This window comes from Sporobolomyces koalae (assembly GCF_050403365.1).
Source record: "Sporobolomyces koalae JCM15063 DNA, S_koalae_JCM15063T_v1_ctg35, whole genome shotgun sequence".
In the NCBI taxonomy this organism is placed as follows: domain Eukaryota; kingdom Fungi; phylum Basidiomycota; class Microbotryomycetes; order Sporidiobolales; family Sporidiobolaceae; genus Sporobolomyces; species Sporobolomyces koalae.
In genome coordinates, this window is record NW_027481736.1 from 24,134 (window position 1) to 40,036 (window position 15,903).

The 15,903-nt window shown below is 55.6% G+C and overlaps 4 protein-coding genes across 4 annotated transcripts; 3 read left to right on the forward strand and 1 right to left on the reverse strand.

Moving 5' to 3' along the window:
- Positions 1 to 665: 665 nt before the first annotated feature.
- Positions 666 to 3,723, forward strand: MCM5 (MCM DNA helicase complex subunit MCM5; the record flags this gene model as incomplete). Its single annotated transcript, XM_076680277.1, has 13 exons — positions 666 to 686; positions 752 to 1,039; positions 1,103 to 1,252; positions 1,314 to 1,483; positions 1,554 to 1,800; positions 1,882 to 2,077; positions 2,155 to 2,384; positions 2,445 to 2,681; positions 2,753 to 2,836; positions 2,895 to 3,004; positions 3,076 to 3,204; positions 3,280 to 3,552; positions 3,621 to 3,723. 13 exons carry the CDS (start codon positions 666 to 668, stop codon positions 3,721 to 3,723), a joined length of 2,238 nt encoding a protein of 745 aa, XP_076532568.1.
- Positions 3,724 to 4,412: 689 nt separating this feature from the next.
- JCM15063_002339 (uncharacterized protein) lies at positions 4,413 to 5,815 on the forward strand (the record flags this gene model as incomplete). Its single annotated transcript, XM_076680278.1, has 2 exons — positions 4,413 to 4,518; positions 4,581 to 5,815. 2 exons carry the CDS (start codon positions 4,413 to 4,415, stop codon positions 5,813 to 5,815), a joined length of 1,341 nt encoding a protein of 446 aa, XP_076532569.1.
- A 713-nt stretch (positions 5,816 to 6,528) lies between these two features.
- JCM15063_002340 (uncharacterized protein) lies at positions 6,529 to 11,834 on the reverse strand (the record flags this gene model as incomplete). Its single annotated transcript, XM_076680279.1, has 14 exons — positions 6,529 to 6,603; positions 6,680 to 6,772; positions 6,843 to 7,124; positions 7,194 to 7,787; positions 7,852 to 7,953; positions 8,016 to 8,165; positions 8,232 to 8,355; positions 8,420 to 8,625; positions 8,686 to 8,849; positions 8,917 to 9,168; positions 9,234 to 9,651; positions 9,716 to 9,774; positions 9,850 to 10,221; positions 10,292 to 11,834. 14 exons carry the CDS (start codon positions 11,832 to 11,834, stop codon positions 6,529 to 6,531), a joined length of 4,434 nt encoding a protein of 1,477 aa, XP_076532570.1.
- Positions 11,835 to 13,949: 2,115 nt separating this feature from the next.
- Positions 13,950 to 15,795, forward strand: JCM15063_002341 (uncharacterized protein; the record flags this gene model as incomplete). The annotated part of the gene is made up of 5 exons (XM_076680280.1): positions 13,950 to 14,533; positions 14,601 to 14,712; positions 14,780 to 15,208; positions 15,281 to 15,405; positions 15,471 to 15,795. The coding sequence occupies 5 exons, from the start codon at positions 13,950 to 13,952 to the stop codon at positions 15,793 to 15,795; spliced, it is 1,575 nt and encodes a 524-aa protein (XP_076532571.1).
- Positions 15,796 to 15,903: the final 108 nt, after the last annotated feature.

Below are 15,903 nucleotides of genomic sequence, written 5' to 3' on the forward strand. Positions count from 1 at the left end.
TCGCCTCAACATGTACAATTGGGCATGCCCGAGCCTAATACAGTCACATCGTGTCGCCGTCAGCGTCAACCTCGCTGTGGGATGGCAAATTCGCTGTGGAACGTCGAGCTCGTATGCAGTATGCGTGATGTAATCTTCGAAGAAGCTTTTATCGCCGGGCCGACGCAGTCCGGTTGGTCGCGCGCGCGCGGCTGAACGAGAGCACGTCGAGGTCGGAATGCGGGCCCGAGCCAGCGAGATAGCACATCGTCGAAGCGGTCTCTCGAGAGACTCGGAGGACTGCATAATGATTCCGTCACTCGAGCCGCGAGCATCTCAGCGAAAGCGGAACGGCCTGCTGGTCGATGTATTGAAGCGGACTCATGCTAGACTTAACCAGAGAAGTGGAGCGCGGCCAGTGCATGGGTGTGAATAAGGAGGACAAGGAGTCGACAGCTGACAATCGGCGAGATGCGTCGGCCGGAAGTACAGCGGTTTGCGCGCTCGTTGGGATCGTAAGTGTGTTTCAGTTGGGCTCGCGTTGATATGAGGTTCGTCCGGCAGAGGCGAGTGGGAGTAAATTGGCGACGCGTTTGAATTTCATCACGAGTCACGACGCGTCTTCGCCGTCTTGGATCTCTGACAGCTATCGCTCTCTCGGCTGTTCTCTTGTCCCGTCCAGTACGATGAACGGCTTTGATCGAGGTGTGAGTACCCTTGTCAAGCAATGTCACGCGCTCGAATTGCTCACATCAGGCTGCCCGCGTCGCAGTCCGTTTACTCTGTGCCGGTTTATGGAGGACCACTTAGCAACGCCTCGGGCGCCTCGCACGCGAGTGGACACGGCGGTGCATCAGCTCTCAACACTCAGACGATCGCCGACTTCCAGCAGTTCATCACCGAGTTCCGCGAAGTCGAAGCCTTCATCTACCGAGACCGCCTCCGCGCCAATTGCCTGCGCAAAGAATGGACCCTCGAGGTCGAGATGACTCATCTGATTGGATGGCGAGAAGACCTCGCAAGTCGTTGCAGGTCAGAGCCAGGCGAGGTCGTGCCCCTCGTGAGTCGACAACTCGATTCGTTCCCTTCGCGTTGAGCTCACTCGTGATTCTCCCTTTCCCAGTTCGAAGCTGCCCTGCGCAACGTCGCACGGAATCTCTTGTTCCCGACTGCTGCGAACGATGAGGAGCGCCAATTGCGACAGAAAGCAGTCCCCGAGATTCAGCTTCAATTGCGAAGCGGTAGTCGTCTGATGCAGTTTCGAGAATTAAGCGTGAGTCGCACCGCAGCCTTCTGCATCAAACATGCAACTCAAATCGTATTCCGATTTGTAGGCATCGAGCATTTCGGCCCTGGTCCGTCTTCCTGGAATCGTCATCTCTGCGTCAGTTCTGTCTTCTCGAGCGGTACGCTTGCACTTGACGTGCAAGTCTTGCCGACACGTGACGACCATGGAAGTTCAAGGTGGATTCTCGGGCTTCCAGTTGCCGAGGAAATGTGGATCGTGAGTGCAGAATCGCTCTTCGTTGATCGGAATCTCGTGACTGAAAGATGATCGCGGCGTTTCAATCCAGCGGTGCATCGCCTGATGGAGGTCCAAAAGACTGTCCGTTGGATCCCTACATGATCGTGCACGACAAGTGCACCTTTGTCGACCAACAGACGATCAAATTGCAAGAAGCGCCCGACATGGTACCAACCGGAGAGCTGCCGCGTCATCTCATCCTGAGCGTCGATCGATACTTGACGGGCAAGGTGGTACCGGGATCCCGAATCGTCGCGACCGGAATCTTTTCGACCTTTCAAGCTGGCAAGGGACGAGTGAGTTTGCCTCTTTGCCCTCTCAATGATCCCCCGCCTCTCTGGCTCACTCGTGCTGATCGACCTCGATTGATACCATAGCGGGATACGCCTGTCGCACTACGGACACCGTACCTCCGAGTCCTTGGCTTGGAAGTCGATCGCGAAGGAGCCGGAGGTGGAGGAGCGAGGAATTTCACTGCAGAGGAGGAGGAAGAATTCGAAAAGATGGGCAAGCAAGCTGGGATCTACGAGAAGTTCGCTCGCAGTATCGCACCGAGTATCTTTGGAAACGATGGTCTGTCCTTTTTTTCGTCCTGCCGAACCGGTTCCGGACGAGAAAGGTTGACCCGTATTGTCTCGCCTGACCTACAGACATCAAGAAATCCATCGCGTGTCTCCTGTTTGGTGGTTCGAAGAAGGTCTTGCCCGATGGCATGCGGTTGCGAGGTGACATCAACGTGCTCATGCTCGGAGACCCCGGTACGGCCAAATCGCAGCTGCTCAAGTTTGTCGAAAAAGTGTCTCCAATCGCCGTGTACACGAGTGGCAAGGGTAGTTCAGCTGCAGGTCTGACTGCCAGTGTTCAACGAGATCCGACGTCGGTAGGTCCGCGCTCGTTAAAGATCTTGTCTGCTCGCAAACGCTGACCGACGTCTGAACAGCGCGAGTTCTACCTCGAGGGTGGTGCCATGGTGCTCGCAGATGGAGGTGTGGTTTGCATTGACGAATTCGACAAGATGCGAGACGAAGATCGAGTTGCTATTCACGAGGCGATGGAACAACAGACCATCTCGATCGCAAAAGCCGGTATCACGACGATCCTCAACTCGCGCACGAGTGTCTTGGCGGCGGCGAATCCCGTCTTTGGACGATACGACGATATGAAGACCCCAGGAGAGGTGAGCCATTGCCTCGCGCAGAATCCTCTACATTTCGACGACACTGACTTGACCCGCCAATGTCTGCGCAGAACATTGACTTTCAAACGACCATCTTGTCGCGATTCGACATGATTTTCATTGTCAAGGACGAGCACAACGAAGCGCGAGACGCGGTTGGTCTTGCTCCCACTCGCATGTTATCTGCTCGCGTACTGACTGGGTTGTCTGCAGACAATCGCGAAACACGTCATGAACATCCACATGAACCGAGCGACCGAGAACAGTGGGGTTGGAGAGATCGACATAGAAAAGATGAAGCGATACATCTCGTATTGCAAAACGCAAGTCCTCGCTCCTTTGCTTGCGCCTGATCGAGTTCATCAGTTGACGCATCATTCGAGGCTGTATCCAGACGCAAAGCCCCTCGCTTGTCGGCGGACGCTGCCCAGAAACTCAGTAGTCACTTTGTCGCGCTTCGCAAGCAAGTGCAACAAGTCGAGCGCGACAACAACGAAAGAAGTTCGATCCCGATCACTGTTCGGTCAGTCTCTTCGAGCCCTGTCTCGAAAGTCCCCCTTTCGACATGCAGCTGACCAGAGAAACCTTGCGGCAACAGTCAACTCGAGGCGATCATTCGCATCTCCGAGTCACTGGCCAAGATCGAGCTACGCACCGAAGTGCTCGATCAGCACGTCGACGAGGCGATTCGGCTGTTCAAGTTCTCGACCATGGATGCCGTGAGAGCTGGCAACATTGACGGCATGACCAAGGGAGAGTTGATGGAAGAGATTGACGCGATCGAGAAGGATCTGCGACAACGGAACAAGCTCGGCACGGGACGAACGATGCCGTATTCGAGTCTCAGGAATTATTACGTGCAGCAACGCGGGTGAGTCTGCCGCTATGATCGCCTCACCTCGTCACCTCGATTGACACGTGATTCGATTTCCCTCATAGTTACACGCAGCATGCTTTCGATCGCTGCCTCATGATCCTCGAGCGAAGCGATGTCATTCAGTTCCTCCAACAGAGACGCATGGTCCGCCGAATCGGTGTCTAAACCCAGCAGGGCTCGCGGTGTACAGTGTTTCCTTTCGCTCGAACCAAGGCTGTATCGCTATGTATAGATAAGTGCTCGGTGTTGCGGTCCTTTGTGATCTCTGTATTGTATCGAATATTTCGAGAATGGAATGTTGGCAATCCAGTTCGACTTTGACCCGCTTGAACTAGGTAGCCTGGCATGTCTCGATCTGCCGAGCGCGTGCTGAGCCTGCTTTCACAGCTGTCGAGTCTGGGTTGATCGGCGCCAGTGAAGTCCGAGGACGAACACGGGCCGCGCGCGCGCGCTGCGACCGACGATCGAAAGCACGAAATCGCTCTACTCGCCTTTCTCCAACGCCGTACGCGGCAGTCTCATTCACGCGACATTGATCTAATGAACCACAATGCCACGGGAGGCGCTAGACGGCATCATCGCCGCGTCTCGCTCCGCACGTGCGTTCGCACCTCCCGATCCTGTACCGCTCGTCCTCTCGCAGCTAGCGACTATGCGCTCCTTTGCATGCGTTTACTCCTTACATGTGAGCTAGGCAAGAGGACGTGACTGGTACACCCGCTTACCGCTCTGCACAACGCGGTCGAGGACGAGGTCGAGGTCGGCTGAACCGTGCTGCGATCCACGCCCGACACCATCACCACGAGGATCAGGAAGGGCGTACAGGTCGCAGCCACCGTCGCAATCCTGGAGACATGCCTGTGTTTGACTTTGCGCACGCTCGGAAAGATCAAGACCGACGAGCTCAACTCAGTGCGGCGCAAATTTCACCCACGAACGAGTCACAGACCATGCTCGGACGTGAGTAGGCGTATCGCGAGTACATTCTCGGTGTCGAGCCTGATCGAGGTTGTGATGATCAGCCTGGGACACTGGCTTTGACTCGCCAGTGTCGGCAGAGTCTGGTTCGCAGTTCGACATGCTTTCATTCTCGCCCCCGAAATCGCACGTTCAGCGTTCTCATCGGTACTTGTCGGATACAGCGGCGCGTCTCTCTCAGTCGCCGACTCTTCCCAGGCAGTCAGCTGAGCCAAGGCAACCTCTGTGGGAACCAAGCTCAACGAATTCGCTAGAAACATCACTCGTCACCTCTCCCGATTCCGTTCTGCCTCTTCCTTCTGGAACCGAATATGTCCAACATACATTCCGACCTCGTTCGGAACCAACTGCGCGCGGGCTCCGCGAGAAGCTTACATTCTGTCGTGAGACCTCGACTTCGGGCTCCTCCCATCCCTTGACGGAGTTGGCTTCGCTCTCAATCATCCCTTCGCCTCCTTCAGTAGCTCCGGAAACTTCTGTGATCGAGCCAGCTTCAAGCGTTCCCGCATATGGCTCAAATGGCTCGGGCATCAACCTTCTCATCGCGCCTTCTTCGTCGACCGTTTCTCCGGATCCCTATCCCGATCTCTACCCTGCGTTCGAACAGCTTGTGACCTCCCGACGCCCGCCCCTCGCGATTCTTCCCAAGAACGCCAATTGGTGCGGACCCTGTTGCGGCACCGTCAGTCAGAGGGACGATCTATCGTCAAGCTTTGTCTTCGAAAACATGAGCCATGTTGACGACAAGTCCTGCGACGATGGGACATGGTTCGTGAGCGAGACAATGGGTCTCGGCTGCACCGGATTCGATCGCACAGTAGCGATCGACTTGCTGCAGAGAGAATTAGCCCTTCGTAAATGTTCGCTCGATCCCGACCCAGCAAAAGAGGAAGCTTTCGAAGAGCAGGAAGCAGTGGAATGGATAGGCTGGGGCGAGTCTGACTTTCTTGAAGAAGACGATTCGGCCTTCATGCGTTCGTTTTCAAGCGATTCTCGGTTCTCCGCGAAGCCGACAATTCTCTCGAAAACATCCCAAGCCACTCCGAATTGGCGCCCTGGTCCTCCTTTGGACGGTCTTTGGAATTTCGACGCAGCGCCCATGCCAGTTGACGAACCCCAAGTGCCTCGAACACAGCTTGTCGCCCTAACTGTTCCCGAGCTCGAAGTGCAGCCTGAATACTCCCCAAAGACCAAGCGCTTATTGGACGCTCTCGGTGATTCCGAAGATGTCTCCACACGCTTCGTGTTGCCACGATGTCCATCGGCCTACGAACCATGAGCCTTCATTACCAACTGGCATGGTTCTCCCTTTGTCGAAACCAATGCCTTTTGGCCTTTGTGTGCAAAATACGCTTGCCACTGTGTATGCTCGTCAAGGAGGATGGAATAGCTCCGTAGAGAGGCACAGGGTACCAGGTGGCAGCCAAAAAAAAAAGAGGAATTGGAGAGGGAGGGAGTCGAACCCTCTGCCTCTCGCAAGCAGTTGTTTGAAGATGCTAAGCGAGCGCTCTGCCGATGAGCTACATCCCCGTTTTTGCTTGTTTGGCACTAAGATTTAGCGTATCCATTCCTTGCCTTACCTGCTATAGCATCTGCCTCTCTTCCGATAATTTAGCCTTCGTCTGAGATCCAGAATCGAAGTTGCTGAAAGCACGGGAAGGCAGTCATACACGCTCCACACAGTCAAGGCGGATCGCTCCTATCTCAAAGCATGTTTCACCTCGAGACGTATTCGCTCGCCGGCTACGTTTGCGACTGAGGTACAGCATGACAGAATTTTGGATTTACGATTGCTTCGAGAGATTCAGATTCGAGGGTTTTGACTTCTACAACGCACTGCTTTACGAGCTACAAGTGAAAGAAAGTGTTTGGCGAGAGAGGCGTTGCGAATAGAAAGAGAAAAGGAGAGGGACATGGTACAGAGAGCCCGTTGGGAACAGCAGGAACTCGACAATACGATCAACAGAAAGGGAATGATCTTGCTGACTCGAGTTAAGTGGATGTTTGACCAGCAAAGGGGTTGACAGCGACAACTTTGAGAACGGGAGGTGATTTTGTCATGTCGGCCTGCACAGAACAAGCGAAATGCATGAGCAAATCTGCGATTGGGAGGAATAAAGAGCCTCCGGTAATAGGAACGTACACTGATGATGACGGGAACTTCGTGGAGTTCCGAGATGGTCTGACAAGCGTGTCCATCTTTAGTCGAGAGGCCGTCAAATTTGAGAGGGGCGCGCTGAGTATATCACGAGCAGAAGTCAGTCAGGCGATCGACAAGAGGAACCCAAATTTGATGTGAGACTTACCTCGCGGCTCTTGAGGTGCTGAATGGTCTCGATCTTCTTCTTTTCGGCTTTCGCAAATCCCTCGGCGGTGTCATCTTGCTCCTCTTCCTCATCGTCGAAGAGTTCCTTCTCAGCATCGGCTTGAGCCGTTTGAGACTCCATCATCTTGGCGTGGTGCTGAACTTGGGAATGGAGGCGCGCGAGATGATCATCTTGATTGTTCTCGACGAGGAACGATAGCACATCGACTCCCTTCTTCCAGTAGATCGTGAGCGAGTTGGTGTGCTCATCGTACATGAAGGACTGCAGATCCCCCGGTCAGAATCTATCATCGGGTAGCTGAGCGTTCTCATGAAGGGCCAAAGAGCTCACCTCGGTCGGCAAGTCAGCGATACGCAGACGTTTCTCGAGTTGACCAAATTCGGGCACCAGGACATCGTAAGCTTGATCGAGCACTCCAATAACGGTGGCAGTCCGGATGACAGGTCCGTATCGCCGCGTGAGCTCCGAGATGAGCACACACAGGAACAAGTGCTGAGACTGCTCCTGAGCGAGTCGAGCAGCTTCCTTCTTTGTGTTGCAGACTTGAGCAATCTTGGCGACGGTTTCGGTATCGAGCAAGAACTTGGGCTCGCCGAGTTGCGCACCTGGGCTCGATGTCGCGACTTGTTGTTCGTGAGCCAGGATCGCCTCCAGTTGACGATGGACCATGATGTCGGCGTAGCGACGGATGGGTGACGTGAAGTGAGTGTAGAGGGGAACGCTGAGCGCATAGTGGGCATACTTGGAGATGTCGAGAGAACCGGTACAGAAGTACTTGGCGCGTTGCATCGAGCGCGTCGAAAGGTGTTGAAGAGTCAATCGCTCGTTCTTGTCCGTGACTGATGCGAACGACTTGTTGAGGCTGCCCGCGGAAGAGCCATCGATATCAAGACCGAGGCGCTTCATGCGCGAGATGAAAGCATCCTGAAAACCGAAATCCGTGTAAGCAAGCGCACGCTCGGGACATAATAATTGCGAGTCGACGTACCAATCGACGGTCAACAGGCGCCTCGTGACGGCGCAACAATGCCTGGTCAGGCAATCCGGCAGCGATCTTGCCAGCGACAGCGATGTTTGCGAGGAGCATGTACTGCCGATGGAGAGCATCGGTTAGTACAAGGCTACGCGATAGCGGGTTGCGGTGTTACTCACCTCTTCAATCAGCTCGTTGGCTTCCTTTCGCTCGTACGCGTGGCAGTCGTTGGGCAGGCCGAACTCGTTGAGAGAGAACCCAACCTTGACATTCTCGATACGAAGCGCGCCATTCTCGAAACGACGAGCGCGAAGTTGTCTGGCGATACTCTGCGCTCGAGAGTTGATGATCAGCAAGACGCAAGCGGCTGAAACTTGGCAACAAGATCGACTCACTCCTAGAACCTTGATATCGTTCTCGATGTCGGCTTGGAGAGCGGAATCTTGCACTTTTCCTTCGGGCAAAGGTCGTCCTTCGAGCACTTCTTGCGCATTCGAGTAGGCAAGTTTGACCTTCGAGCTAGGGTAGCGCATTCACATATTAGCGTTATGGCGAAGTTGAGGGACAGAGCCAAAATTCGTACTTGATGATCGTCTTGCCAAACCAAGTGTCAGTGATCTTGCCCTCGGGAGTCATCGTGAAGATGACCGAGAAGGTGAGCTTGTCACTGTCAGGGTTGAGCGAACAAAGCTGTTCCGAGAGGGTTGGGGGCAACATGGGGACGGCTCGCTGAACAAGGTAGACAGTCGTCGCGCGTTTGCGAGCTTCGCGGTCAAGCGGAGTGTTCGCCTACCCATCACGCAAGTCATGAGTTTGCGAGTCGCCCTGGAGAAGACATTTGGAACTTACTTTGACGAAGTGCGTAACGTCCGCAATGTGAACACCGATCTCGTAGTTGCTGTCATCTCTCTTGACGACGTGAAGAGCATCATCGAGATCTTTGGCAGTCTCGGGATCGATGGTGAAGACTCGGTGCTCGCGGAGATCTCGACGTACGTCGGCTTGCGTTTCGCCTGTTGGGAAGGGGCAGGATCAGGACATCGTGGAGAAGACGAGGATAAAAAGGTGAATGCCGCTCACGCTCCGGAATCGACCAGGGAGTAGGAGGCAAGCATTTGTTGACGCCTTCGGAGAAATCCTCGGCGGTAAAGTTGCAGTCTTTCAAGAGTGCGCTTGTTTCCGTCTCGATGTCCCCAATTGGGCCCAACTCCTCGACGAGCTGTCCGAAGGGATGAAGTGACGAGATCGGCCAGCGCTTGATGCATGCGACGAAGAGTCGACCCGCGTACTTGTCGGCATTTGAGACAAAGTCTGCCGGCGCTTGCTCAGTCGCTGATGAAGGTACATCATGCGTTAGCGACCAAGTCGGTCCTGACGAAACAATTCAAAGAGCTTACGGATAGCGATGAGCGGGACTCGTTTATCAGTGGGCCTGAACCAGATGATCTTGGGCGGCGGTCCAGAGTGACCGTTCGAGTTGCCACGATCGACACCTTCGCGTTCCCTGCGCTCTGCGTCTTGCTTCTGTTGGGTTGCAGCCGAAGAAGGGCGCAAGACTCCGAGCATTCCACTGAACAGCTGACCTGGAGCGCGCTCGAGAACCGCAACGACGTGACCCGCAAATTGGGGCTTCTGTTCGTCGTTGACCTCTTCTTCCTCAAACAGGGTGAGACCCTGTCCTTCAACCTCGACATCGTCCTTCTTCTTGTCGAGCTTGCGCAGGTCGCGAGAAGCGCGGGGGTCGAAAGAAGCTTGCTCTTCCTTTTTGCGCTTCTTCTCTTCCTTGTCTTTCTTGGTGCCCCAAACATCGTCGACCTGGCGAATCGACATTGTCAATGAATTGGTCGACACGGTGAGCCAGATGATCATGGCAACTTACGTCGAGGAGCTCGACTGCAACAATGTCGCCCTCGAGTGCACGGTTACGATCCTTCGAACCTACAATTTGATTGCCGTCTAGTCAGTAACGGAAGATCTCGCCTCATCGGAACGAAACGTGAACGTTAAACACACCGCAGATGTAGATGTCCGAGTCGATAACGTCGGTAGCGACGTAGGCATCGCTCCTGTTGCGCTTGTTGACGCGAAGGGTTCCAATCACGAGCTTGCCCGCAGCCAACAGGGGCGGGATACTCGCTTGAGGCAGGTAGGGCGCGAACAGGCTCTTGCGCATCTGGTTGTTGTGTCCACCTTGGTGCAGGCCAGGTTGAGGGATCCCTCCCCCGTAGCCGGCCATTGCGAGTTGACCAGGTCCACCTTGTCCACCGGGCCCGATCTGTGACATCCCGAAGGATGGTACTCGCGAGTGTCCGGCAGAAGCGCGGTAAGTAGCGAGCTGTTGAAGGTGCGATTGTGCCTCGGCGAGGTTCGCAGTGTTCGATTGGTCTGTGAGCACAGGCGAAGAGAACTATCAGAGGACTCGAGCTTCAAGGGAAACGTGCACCGCAGAACGTACTAGGGGTCCAAGTCCACCCTCCGAGACTCGAGACACTGCCACTCTGTTTTCGGTGATGCCCCATAGTACGACCTGCTTGTCCAGCCGCAGCATCTTCCCGCCAACCTCCAACAGAGTTGTCGGTATCCTCCGACGAACGTTGCTTGAACGCTCCCGAGTTCTGCTGCGCTCCTCCACCGGAGCCAAAGGTGAATCCACCAGACGATCCCGCGAATCCACCTCGCGAGTTGGCTCCAAGGGGCGGAGACTGGGCCTGCGTAGGCGCATTGACGGAGACACGACGGGCATGAGATTTTCCTTGCTGTTGCTGAACTTGCGGAGGTTGTCCAAATTGACCAGCCTGCCCGAATTGTCCCATCATGCCTGATGACTGGGCCGATTGTGACGCGCTCGACGAGAGTCGACGATGATGTTGGGTTTGACTCTGATTGAGCGAGCCGATTCGAGGCGAGGCGTTCGCTTCTTGCTGCGAGGCCTGAGCAAGATTCGCTTGCATATCGCCGAACCTGGCCATGAGCGACTCTTGCTGAAGCTGGAGACTTGCAAGTTGTTGCTGGATCGCAATCTGTTCGGCGATGAGTTCCGTCGCACCAGTCGAACCTGCCATCTGTGCTGCGAATCCGCCGACACCGAGTCCTCCCGCTCCTCCAGCAGCGAGCGGGTTGGATACACCGAGTTGAGCGAGCTGACGCTGGAGATCAAACTGCTGCTGCGCCTGGAGTTGCAGGAACTGCTGTTGCTGTGCGAGATTGGGCTGATTGGCGAACGAGGGCGAGGTTGAACTGAATGTTCCGTTGAAAGGCGCCGCGTCTTCGAAGAGGGAGGTGTTCTGTTGTTGTTGTTGACGAGATTGTGAGAGTGGCGGTGGGAAGCCTGTACCTCCGTTGATCGGCGGTGAATTGGGGAGGCCAGTCATGAGGTCGAAACGGGACGCCGTGGGCGTGATGAGCCCTTCATCCATCATGTCGTGGATGGGTCCGAGCGAACCTGGCAAGAATCCACCCGCGTTTGGGTTGAGACCACCAGTCGCCTGGGGATTGAGATTAGAGGAAACGGAGGGTGGGGGAGCGTTGATAGTCGGGGGAACTGCGATCGAGTGTCCCGAGGCATTCTTACGATGCGCTATGCCTGTCGAAGATCCCCTCGAGCGAGAGGGAGAACCAGTCGGGGACTGCGAGGCAGGGTTGGCGGGGGAAGACGAGGCACTCGAGTCCTTCATTTCGTTGAGTAGCTTGTTGATGTTGTTCAGGTTATCGCTGCCCTTGACCTGACTGTTGCCTTCCTTCTTGTCTTGGCCGCTACGGCGAGAACCTGCGGCCCCCACAGCACCGCCTCGGGCAGGCTTGCGACCGTGGTTGCCCCTCGAAGTGGCTCCTGAGCCTGTCTCTTCCCCCTCGACATCAACCTTCTTTGCTGACTCCTGTTGCCCTCCAGCACGAGTATTGTTGCGTGAGCCGCGAGAGGCCGCGCCCGCGCCACTCGATCGGTTGCGGTTGTTGGTTGGCGCGTCTTGCTTCTGAGGTTGTTCAGGGGTGCTTGACATGGTTCAAGGTCAAGCGCTCAAGCGAGGGTGAAACTGCGAGAGGGAGTCTTCGGAGGGAAACGAGAGAAAGCGAGAGCGACAGGTCAGGATCGCTGAGGAATGTCAATGGGGTTCGACTACTCCTTCCGCCTTGCTCCTTTCCTCGCGACGCTGCACTTCATGTCGCCTTGAGCTGACACTGACTGGACACGCGCGAGCAGTCTGACCCTTTGTCAACGCTGCAAGGCACCGCCACTTGCAAGGTGGACATATGCGTGCACCCCTGGCCCCCTACAGATTGCCAGCGATAGTCTCGCTCGACGCCTCGAAGCACTCGGAACAGGCATGTGCGACTTGGCGACCGAGCGAGACTCGTGCTGGAACACGTGGCGCTGCTCGGGCTCCACCGATCTCCCATTCGAGCGAGAGCTGCGAGGAATGGCAGGACTCACGTGTCTGCGCTTCGTACAGCAAGACTTGTGGATTGAACGGATGTGGCTGGTGTGTTATGTGACCGAGTCAAGCTGCGGAGTGTCGGGACGCGAGCGATGCAAGGTTGGGGGACGTCAGAGCCAGTTGGACAAAGGGAAAGGACCCGGGCTGCCAGATGGTAGTCGAACGAGGGCTCTAGAGTGGGCAAGAGAGTAAGGCGTAGGCAGCAGTGGAAGCTGCGTCGGAGTTGAAAGATGCGGGAGAGAAGAGAGCGGCACTTAGATCAAGTTATGACGACGCACCTTGACAAGTCTATCGGAGCAAGCGCTCAGCTCGCGAGGGTTTGACTGTTTGAAGCTACTCTTGCACGAATCGTATCAGGGGTTGCGACAGGCGTAGAAAACAGGATCGAGTAGCCCGCTGCGTAGCAACTGCGCATGTGCGGCCGTGCGCTCGCCTCTTTCCGCCTCGTCTCTCGCCGCGTTATCTCACAAATATATGCTTGGTCGTTTGGACGAAGCCCGAAGACTTTGAAGAATGGGATTGATGACTTTGCAGACCTATGTTTCTGCTATTATTTCACTTTTGCACGATCCCCGCATATGTCAAGCGTATCGCAACCATCCGATGCTATACAAATGGCAAGACTAAAGCCTATGAATAAAGAGGAGGTAGAGATAGCCCGGCGTGCTCCATAGGGTGGATTCGCCTTGGTTGCTGCCACACTGCCGAAGCGCTCGGTTACATAGCTCGATTTCATGAGAATCTCCATCAGCGACATCTTCCACTCATAGCCCTATGTGTTCCGCAGATGGGAGAGAGGACGCGTGTCGGCAGTCATGGCAGACAACCCCGTTACCGCGTGACCAGGCCCAAGCTTTGTTCGGGTTGCCCCACCTTGTCAATTCGAGCCGAAAATTCATCCCCTCTTCGCCCCTCTTGCCTCCTACCATCGCAGGACTCTTCGCTCTCGCCTTAGCGCTCGACCAGTACTCTGACCTGTGACTAAACCCCGGCCGCTCCTCAGCAAATCGCCACAAGAACCCCCACTTGGGTTCCTCTGCTGGCTTGCGAAAATGGTCACGAGGTCACCTCGCTTCCGCCTCTTCGCCCCAAGAACTCTGGTCCACAGGCTTTCGAGCCATCAAGCTAGACTCACTGACCGACCGGAGCGCTGACGAGGTAACCCACCTGCAGCTGAACAACTCAACAACACCGAGCTACTTTCAGCGCAAACGCTATTTTTCTGCTAATCCCGCGTGCGCGTCTGCCACTCTTACCGCCCTGTTCGTTCGCCACAAGACCGCGCTCAGCGCCCCAAGATCACTTGAGCTGCCACGACCTCTCGGGAGGACCCACAGGTCGAACACTCAGGTACCGGATCCGATGGTGACAGCATCTGACTGATGTAGCTTTTGCCTGCCCAGAGTCGTGCGGTTTGACCTCGCTCGTAGGTGCGCGCGACTGCGAACAGAGTTTCCTTATCTCGATCTGCGGGCGCGGTGTGAAAGTTTTGCCCGCGTCAATTCGTAGGCATGCCGTCTCGCACCCCGGATTTCGGGCTGCCGTCTTTTTCAGTCTGCTCCGGTTTCCACGCTGTCCGCCCTCGCTTGGTCTGCTTGCACTTGTACACCCTCGCACTCGCTTTATTGACGTCCGCATCCGTTCTTGGTCGAGAAGCCGTTCAGATCTTCCGCGAACGCAATGGCCGCTCGTCCTTCTTCCCCAGTATCGGTCTCGCACGCGTCGACTCGGTCCTATCCTGCTTCCGAGCACCTTCCATCCGTAGCTCCTCTGTACACTTCCAACTCGTTTGACTCGGTCAACACGCTCGCACCTTCGGACGAGCAGGCATGCGTTCACAGCTTCCCGTCAGCGGAATCGACTCCTCCTCCGCCGCCGTCACGTCCATTGTCATTCATCGAGTCGTGCGAGTACGATGGACCGACTCGTGTCGGTTCTCCAGAACCTGAACTGGTCGAGGACAAGAAGGACAAGTTCGAGAAGCAGCTTGTCCGTGACGAGGAGGAAGCGCACGAGAAAGTCGTCATGCTCGACAACGAGTTCCCCGAGGGCGGCACCCGCGCGTGGCTCGCGCTCGCAGGTAGCACCCTCGTCCTGACATGCACATTCTCCATCTCCAACTCGTTCGCGACGTTCCTCAACTACTACAAGCTGCACCAACTCGCGGCGTACGATACTTCGAAGATTTCGTGGATCGGATCGTGTCACTTGTTCATCACGTTTGGTTCGGCTTTCCTCGCGGGCGTACTCTTCGACAAGGGCTAGTGAGTGTCAAACCCCCCTTTCCCGGCTCGAGAGCTTTAAACTGATACTGAGACTCCCCTCTTGCAGTTTCCGGTATCAACTCGCTTTCGGCTCGATCTTCTGGGTGATCGGCTTGGCGTGCCTGTCGATTTGTCACTCGTTCATCGAGATCTTCCTCTGCCAGTCCCTCTGCATGGGCGTGAGTTGCCTCGAATGGTTATCGATTCGGCCGTCTCAACTGACGTCTACCGTGCCTACCCCGACAGATTGCCCTCGGCGCCATGTTCGCTCCGTGCCTCTCTGTCCTCGGCACCTACTTCAAGCGCAAGCGTGCTTTCGTGGTCGGCGTCGCCGCCTCGGGTACCGCCGTCGGTGCCGTGTGCTTCCCGATCATGCTTGAGCACCTTTTCGTCCGAGTTGGCTTCAAGCTCGCCGTGCTGTACCTCGCCATTCTCCAACTTGTCGTACTCGTCATCGCCAACTGCATTACGCGCCCGCGTCAACTCGCTTCGAATACGACCACTGCGCCTCGACCACCGCTGGTCCCCGTGCTTCGCAGGATCGCCCGTCAACCCGCTGCGTGGCTCGTATGCGTCGGCACGTTCGGCATCATGATTTGTCTCTTCATTCCACTCTTCTACATCATCACGTACACTCGGGACGTTGCCAAGAACGAATTGCTGGCAGATTACGCCGTGAGTTGACTATTTGAGCACGGTTCCGACACTTTGCTCAGTGCTGACTCGCGTTGTCTCGTGATCGATCAGCTCGCTATCATCAACGCTGCCATGTTTGTTTCGCGCATCGGTGCCGGTCTCGTCGCGGATCGAATCGGAATCTTCAACACCGCGTTGCCTCTCGGAATCTTGGTCGGAATCATGACATTCGTTCTGTAAGGTTCTTCGCTACATCTTCGACTCTTCGTTACCAGTTCCTGAAAGATCTCCCGCTTGACAGGCCCGCTTGCACTTCGACTGCCGCGCTCGTCATCTTCATGCTCCTTACCGGACTCGCGAGTGGAGGATTCGTGTCGTGCTCGGCTTCAGTGTTCATGGCATTGTCGGAAGACGTATCCGAAATTGGACTCCGAAGTGGAGTCGGGTTCTTCTTCATCGGACTCGCTTCATTGATCGGTTCACCCGCGGCAGGAGCACTCCTCAAAGCGACTGGAGGATACATCGCGGCTTGCTCATTCGGAGGTGCTTGTTGTTTCGTTGGATGCGCACTCTTGTTCTTGGGACGATTGACCCAGGTTCGAAGAAGGGCTAGTCAATGGGTTTAGTCCTGCAAGTTCTCGTTATTTAGATTCAGGTCATCGCTACAGTATCCCAGCAGTTGCCGTTAGACTTTTTGTGTTTTGTAAAAACCCTTGTTGCAGTAATAGCTGATA